This window comes from Phyllosticta citriasiana (genome assembly GCF_038021145.1).
Source record: "Phyllosticta citriasiana strain CBS 120426 chromosome Unknown IWZ02scaffold_7, whole genome shotgun sequence".
Classification (NCBI taxonomy): Eukaryota; Fungi; Ascomycota; class Dothideomycetes; order Botryosphaeriales; family Phyllostictaceae; genus Phyllosticta; species Phyllosticta citriasiana.
Window position 1 is genome coordinate 2,136,046 of NW_027117284.1, and position 7,996 is coordinate 2,144,041.

A 7,996-nucleotide genomic window follows, 5' to 3' on the forward strand; every position below is an offset into this window, starting at 1 on the left:
CCCCGACGCGAGAGAGCGGGCGAGGCGGCGCGGGCGACGCTCGATCTGCTGGCGCTGCGCGGCACTGGGCTGGGAAGCGCGGGCGACGGCGACTGCGACTTGGGTACGTGTTGCAGGCCGGCGGCTCTGAGATGGGGCGAGTCCATGGCAGATGGAGAGGAGGAGAGGGAGCATTTGGGCGGAGTGGTGCTTATGACGAGGTGCTTCATGGACTTGTCGAGCTGGTCGGCGGCGGCGGCGGGGGCGTCAATGTTTACGGGTTGCGGTTTGCGGACGGCTTGCTCATGATCGGGCAGCTGCGAGCCCAAAGGCGGCGAAGTCATGACTGGCCTTGAAGAGTCGCGAGGTGTGCCAGGGGGATTCTCGGTGGTCAGTGGGAGCAAGTGATGTGGGACAGAGGTCAGAGGCGCATTGTTTTTGTGATTTGGTTGTCAAGCCGGAGACGACCTAGGTCGGTAGGTAGGTAGGTGGGTAGTAGACGCGGGTGAATGGTCGGCGGTACGGGAGGCCTGGGCTGCAGGGGGGTAACTAGAACCTTGCAGCCCTACGTGTGTAAGACTGTACAGCTCGCGCAAGGACCACAACCACAACCACAACCACAACCCCCCTTCATTTACATTCTATCAATTGCCATTCTACCTCTACGCCAGTTGCACTCCGACGCCTCTCAGCGCTCCTACAATCCATGCCGGATACTTCTTGTTCGGGTACAGCTTGAGGAAGAACCCTCTCAAAAACTGCGGAAATTGATCCTCAATAATCGACTTGCGCACCGACGCCATAAGCGAAATCTGGTAATGCACATTGTGCATTGTCAGGAGGTGCGCCGCCGCCGTCTCCTTGGACGCCACGTGGTAGATGAAGGCCCTGGTGATTCCCAGCCCTCCCTCTTCTCGCGGCCGACAGCAGTTGCAGGTGCATCCCTCTTCTATCGGCCCAAAGTCGTTGGCAAACGCCATGCGGCCGAGGTTGAGCACTCCACCAGACGTGAGGGCATTGCCAAAGCGCTACAGAGTCATTTAGAATTTCAAAAATAGAAGACCATGGCCTCATTTGCGACTTACCGCCGTCCGCGTCGGCCAGACACAATCAAACATGTCGGCGCCCAGCGCAACCGACACGACCAGGTCCTCAGGATAGCCCACGCCCATGACGTAGCGCGGTTTATTCTCAGGGAGCAGGCCAGTGCACTCCTTGACCACTGCGCAGTACGACTCTTTGGCCTCGCCGCCAGAGAGCCCGCCAATCGCGATGCCCGGCGTGTCGCGCGCGACCATCTCCTTACAGCACTTGCGACGCAGCTCCAAATCAAGGCCGCCTTGGATGATGCAAAAGAGGTTTTGGCGCTCCGGGTACTTGTGCGCCTCGATGCAACGGTCCAGCCACCGAATCGACCGCTCCATGGCTTCTTTGATTCGTACATGGTCTGGAGACGTGGTCGCGATTACGTCGTCCAGTTGCATGATGATGTCCGAGCCGATGCTGTTTTGGAGCGATATCGAATGCTCCGGGGTGAGCAGCCTGTAGCTCTGTCAGACGCGATACAGGCGGGACCAAAACCGGGTCATACATGGGCGTGCCATCATGAGGGCTTAGGAACCTCACGCCCTCTTCAGTGACCTTAGCTAGTTTGAGTAGCGACACCATTTGGAAGCTGGTCCAGTCATCAACATGCGCCTTGAATGCAGAAGGCTGAGATAACCGACCCACCACTGTCTGCGACCAAGTCAGCCTCTTGCTGGCAGTTCTTCTTGTGTGCTTGTCCATCATGTACCTGTCAGGATGTTATGCGACCATCCTTGGAGTTTGTGTGCACCACCGACAGCGTCGAGCGTTGCCTGTCCGGGCTTCAAGCCTCTGGAGCTAGTATGAGCCAACGCTTCTCCGATTTCTTGTTGTCCTGCTCACAAATGATAGGTGTTATTCAGACACAGCCTGCATCCCGTCTCTTCGAGTTGTTCGTAGGTGAGGCCTTTCAGTGAAGCTTGCGTAGCTACGGGCATGAACATTGGCAGCGGGACAGGGCCATGCGGCAGGTGGAGCTTGGCAGCCCGGGCTCTGGTTGTCTGTTGGCGCGCGTCAGCGGTCGCACAATGGCCAGTTGGAGAAGAGCACTTGCAGAGCATCGTGCCATAGACTCGTAGCTTAGAGCTGATGGCATCGATTGCATTGCCACGTACAAGTCAGTCGGCCTGACGGTGATTGGGTTCGGCCATCTACGGGTCGACAGGGACTGGCGCTAGCGAGAACTCACCTCCGCAGCCCGCCCCCAACTCAACGACTTTTCTTTGCCCAAGTTTCCACGTCACGCTGCCAGATTTTACAAAATTCGCTGTTGACGACGATAGACCTCTGAGACAATTTGTAAGGCGCTGAATTTGCTTTGTAAGACCTAACATGTGAAGCTCAACACCTCCGTCCTGCCCCTGCCCCGGGAATCTACCTACGCGTGACAAAAAGCTTCTGTAGAACCCAAAAACACCCATCGGCATTTCCTTAACCGTCGCTGACGTGTTCTCCACAATCTGGGTCGTAGGTTTCGCAATGACAGTTGGTGTTAGACCCTTGAGTCTGATAGCAGATCTTCCCCCCATCGCGATCGCACGAATAGAGTCTGTATCCCATGGAGGTTAGCTTTTCTCTCAAGCGGGTTGCTACTCGTGTCGAGGATTGACCATACGCATCACCGTTGACGTCGCCGCACCAGGTGCACGTCTTGTCGCCACAAAGATTTTGCAGCTGGTTTTGTACATGATTAATGCCTCTAGGACAATCGCAACCAGTGCCGCATACGATTGTGGTGAAAGAGAGAAGAAGAATGGCCGAATTGGCGGAGACACTGCTGATTCTCATAATGTGGTAGTGTTTGTCGAGCGAATAAATGAAGCATTTATGAACATCAATTTTAAGACACTGTATGGTTAGAGCAGAAGACGGAGTATTTAAGTATCTGCCATCTCATCACTGACTAGAGCTGTAATGCTAGCGGCTTAACGCGGATATAAAACCCTGGTCTCCCTAACCTGTCTTGGTGTTTAACTGCAACCTTATTCACGTGGGGATTAGCGTTTACTCAGTCGAAGCCTAATCATCTCCCATTACGAGGCGCAGGACTTTACCTAGGTAACGGGCCTCTACGGCGCTTTGCATGGTGCTGAACTTTCTTTAAAATGCTAACCACAGTGTCTTACGTGCAAGCTTCAAGGCTTCCGCCCTGCCCCTGCCGCTGCCCCGGGAAGCTACCCACGCATGATAAAAGCCTCTGTAGAACCTAAAAACACCCATCGGCATTTCCTTAACTATGGATGTCCCGAGCCTTGCTTTCTGGGTCGAAAATATGGTGGTTTACACTTTGGGTTGGTGGGATCCTCGCAATGCCAAGGTTTACATTCGGTCCCAGACCCTTCAGTCCATATGCACTTCCATCCCATTCCATCGCACGCAAAGACTCTGTATCCCATGGAGGTTAGCCTTACTCTCAAGCGGGTTGCTACTCGTATCAGGGATCGACCATACGTTCCATCCTTATCGTCGTCGCCGCAGCAGACGCACCCGTCGTTAAGACAAAGAGGTTGCAGCGCTCCATGTTGCACGGTAATGCCTCCTCGACAGGTTCCGCCTCCTATTTCATTGGGGTAGCCGCAGGTATAGCCGCGTACGATCGTGGTTAAGGAGAGAAGACGCATGGCCAAAATGGCGGAGACACTGCTTAGTCTCATAATGTGGTGGTGTTTGTCAAGCGACCATATGAAGCATTTATGATCAGTAGATATGATTACTTCAAGACTGCGAGCAAAAGACAGAGTACTTAAGTATCTGCCATCTTATCGCTGACTAGAGCTACAGTGCTAGTGGCTTAACGCGGATATAAAACACTAGTGTGTGTGTATCCCCGATCTCTCTTAGTGTTTGACTGCAATCTGGTCCACGCGGGGATTTGCGTTTGCTCAGTTGACGCCTGATCATCTCCCATTACGAGGCGCAGGACTTTACCTAGGTAACGCGCCACTGCTGGAGAATCCATACATCTGGGAGCAGTGGCTCCATTTTCAAAGTATATTCTTTAGTTCGAAAATCTTCGAATTCTCTTTCTGCCACACTGTAAAGCAAAGTTCTTGCTAATCAGAAATTCAACAAAAGAATTTAGTCAATGGCAACCTCACGTCTCTCCAACCCAAATTGCCCCCAATGCAACACCTTCTCCTTCATATCTAAATGTGAACGATGCTGAAGCGCAGTCTCTATTGTCTAATTGACGACCAACTAAGGCAACAGTACATTTTAAAAACGACCTTTTCTGATCAGAGCATGAGCAAAAGTCTAACCGATCTATCGTCTTATACGCATACTAACCATAAGAAGAGTTTTCATTGCGATGGATCAACGGACCGCTTCCCCGCAGAATTGTATCAATACCACAGGTCGTCTCTTCCAGAAATCGCATGATCAAAGAAGTCAAATTGAAGTCCGCAGATTTATTCAAGAATGGGAAGAATTAAGCGTCTAGTGTTTCTCGCACGCGCAGCTTTACAAAGTCTGTTTCTTTGGGCTTTTTCCAGGCTCACTGGCGCGGTTCTTCTTGGTGACCGACGAGACGCACTTCAGTTTCGGGTCTGCCGCGTCCGTTATGGGAAAAAAGTGCCTTTTTCGTTTAGATTGTTCTTGTTACTGAGCAGACACGAAGGCTGTGGCTCTAGTCCAAAGCTAAGAGAACGGAGAAACCCGCCGTCCCCCCAACGACCGCCACCGCGCCACTCGAGGAAAACATCAACCGAATACCGACATGCGGACACCAAACTGAAGATCAATGTCATGCGATAATAGATTGCGCCAGTCCAAAATGCCATCTGTCCAACACGTTATGATTGATTCCGTACCACGGTTCGCCTCGAAAAGAAAACGATCAATGTTACCCTGGGCTACCACCTCGCCTTCAACACCAAGCGCGAGCGAGAACGCGCCTCTCAAAGTCGGCTCCCAATTCAACCACTTGTCAATCTGTTCTCCATGTCGTTGATGCTCAAATGGTGAAAGGGGTAGTAGCGTTGCTCACCAGTGAAAGCCCTACCGTCTGTACCCTCCCCCAAGTCTCTCTCTCTCCTCGGTGTTTGACAGCAGCCCGAAGAACAGCATCCGCCAAGTCGCTTTTCGCATGGTAGATAGGGCCAAGTCATGGTCATCCTACCTTTCTCGCTGTATTGACTGATCGATATGGCGTATAAACTTTCCAAACTCGGATTCGCTCGCTTTTAGACCCAGCGCTGTTCTACCAAGGACAAAAACATGCGACTTTTGCTATACACTTGCGTTGAAACGTGCGGTTGAGCAGCTGGGCAGCGGCTGGAGAGACCGGCTGCTCTCCCGAGTGGTTACGGCAGAACAGCAGCGCGAAGTCCCCGTCGGCCGGGTGTGTTCGCTGGGTTCGGGTTCTGCGACTCGATGGGCCCTGTCCCGAAGGAAACAAGAATTGGGCTTGCATCACCTGTCTCTTACTGCAGTGCTTAACTCTTTCCTTCTACTTTAACATTTGTCCATTTTGGTTGCTCGGTTTCTGAATTCCTGCTTCGAGGTCTTGACTCGTCGTTTGCTTATCTTCAACTTCTTGTTTCCTTTATGCTTGTATAGGCGCAAGTCTAGCACGCTTGTTGCGTCTACCATCCTTCGACTGGCATGTTGGCAAACAAACAACCAAGCAAGCAAAACTGCAATGCAAGGAGCGCGCGCAGGTGCGTTTGTCGCGTTGCCTACCACGGAAGGAAAGACTTACGAGATTTATGCGATCCCAGACACTGAGAGAGCCGACAGCGTTTTGTGCACTGGTGAAGTGGTAGATAGTCGGCCTGAAGGTGGCTAGGTTCGGTTCCGGATCTACCTAGCGACAACGTCTGCCGCTTGTGGCGCTGAGACGGTACTTTTCCCAGAACTATTACCAATACACCTGCCCTTCAAGCAACAGCTCGCGTTTTTCTCCATAACGTTGTTTCTTGCGGAACTCAATGTAGATGGTTATCAAGGTAGTCAAGTGGATGCTAAATTGTTGTGCATTTTACCATTTGCAGGCGCGACACTAGGCGCGACACTCACGCTAAAAATAAGCTATCGCCGATTCAGATTTCACTTCTAAGTTGGGTAATTTTACTATTCCACATTTTTTATCATGCTTAACTGACTGCGCTTAATGATAGTGGGCATACACTCTTCTATGCGCTTCCGCGACCTCTTTGCTTTCTCTCTTAGCAGATTTGTGATTTAGGAACAGCACTGCTATAGTCATAAGTCTTCGCTCAGATAATAACATTATACGCGTTGGCGTGAGCAGATTGTGGCCACATAAGTATTTTAGATTAGCTTCAAAACATCTCAAAACATGTGTAAATTCACGCAAAAATGCTCCTTTAATGATTCATAATAACTCCACATCACGCATGCTATAATGCCTCTCTTTCGCAGTTTCTGAACTTCGCCGTAGATGACAATCCATGCCTTTTATGAGCTTACTCACTGCTTCCACTATACTCACGAGTCACATGAGGACTATGGAAAGAAAAGGCTTTCCCCTATGTGGCAGCTTTAACCCACTTCATAAATAGCTCCCACCTTGATGGTGCTAGGTGTGCTAGAATTGTTGGGAATAGGCAGTATTCGTATGATGAAGGCGACCCCTGCCTTAAGTCCAAACCTTTGATGCGCCATCCACACTGTTCCGCGGTGAAGAAGTTCGGCACTTCAAATACCAGCCGCCGGTCGAGAAAGGCCTTGAAATCGTCGCTGAGCGTGCGACCAAGGCACTTCTGCTCACCTATGCTTCATTGATAAGCTTTACTGGCACGTTCTTAAACCCTACTCTTACCATCTTGGCGAGGAATCTTCCGTGCACAGTGAGCTCATGAGAGCTCGCGAGCCAGGGGACATCAGAGCATAGACATTGTATTGACAACCCAGACACCTGTTTTAGCTGTCGTCAATGGAAAAGCTAGTCTAGACAAAACTCTTGGGGTTTCAGAATTAAGAATGGCGCTGACTTCCTTCTTCCCGTCAGACAGCTGTCAAGGAGTCAAGGTGTAGAATCCGTATTCACATAGAGGTAGAGAGGCGGGTAGTCCGTGCCCTGGACGTTGACTTCGTTCCCGTCTGCGCACGCAACACCAACAATAAAACTGACCGATCGGCCATTCAAACTCCATTTTCACGTCATCGGCGCTGCAACAGTGTATATGTCAACAGTTCACTTGATTAAAAACCACAAGACTACGCAGTGTTTACCCCCATTCTCAATCAGGTTGACGGCATGCTCTCACATCTCTCATTCAACCAACGAATCTTTTTACGGCGCCATGTTAGCATGAAACGTACGTCCCGTCCTTCTCGTCGACGCCGCACCAGCCGCAGGCCTTATTTTGCAAAGTAGTTTTTCCCTAATACTTACTTTGGAAGCAAAGCACAACCCAAGTTCCCTGTATCTGGTCCAGCATCTGCTCAGCTGAGTCCGTAACAGACTTAGCCCGATCCGGACGCAGAGATTCATGCCTCTACATTGCGCTCTACCGCCGTAAGCATACAAAATGGCGAAACCTAACACTGTCGAACTGACCCATGGGAGCTGCCGACCTACCCAGTAGCAGTAGCGCTCGGACAAAACAATGCGCTGTGCCAACCAACCAACCAACAAAGCAACCTTTGACCCCACGGTCCGAGCCGTGCGCGCTATGCCAGCGACTCGAAGGGAATAATGCACGCGACGCCTTTGCACACAAACCCATACAAACAGACCCAGCCTGCCTGCCAGCGCCAGTCTGAAAAGAGCAGGAAGATGTGGCCTAGCTAAACGGATCAAGGAATCCTGCTTGACTCGACGTGGTGGCGACAAACTTTACCGCGATCAGATTTGACACTGAACAGGGGACGTGTCTTTCCTACCCTGTCATGTCAGGCCTATTTAAACATTGTGATGAGAGATTGATGCCATTCTTTTACTTTTCGATCCCGAGCTGCATAG

The 7,996-nt window shown here is 51.2% G+C and overlaps 2 protein-coding genes across 2 annotated transcripts; both read right to left on the bottom strand.

The window, feature by feature from the left end:
• Positions 1–436: 436 nt before the first annotated feature.
• IWZ02DRAFT_453653 (queuine tRNA-ribosyltransferase) lies at positions 437–2,206 on the bottom strand. The gene is made up of 7 exons (XM_066767669.1): positions 2,120–2,206; positions 1,909–2,066; positions 1,775–1,857; positions 1,707–1,716; positions 1,571–1,654; positions 1,065–1,521; positions 437–1,007 (listed from the first exon to the last, which is right to left on the bottom strand). The coding sequence occupies exons 1-7, from the start codon at positions 2,168–2,170 to the stop codon at positions 642–644; spliced, it is 1,209 nt and encodes a 402-aa protein (XP_066622743.1). The 5' UTR covers positions 2,171–2,206; the 3' UTR covers positions 437–641.
• Positions 2,207–3,148: 942 nt separating this feature from the next.
• IWZ02DRAFT_288005 (uncharacterized protein) lies at positions 3,149–3,821 on the bottom strand. The gene has a single exon (XM_066763734.1). It carries the CDS (start codon positions 3,717–3,719, stop codon positions 3,300–3,302), a length of 420 nt encoding a protein of 139 aa, XP_066622744.1. The 5' UTR covers positions 3,720–3,821; the 3' UTR covers positions 3,149–3,299.
• Positions 3,822–7,996: the final 4,175 nt, after the last annotated feature.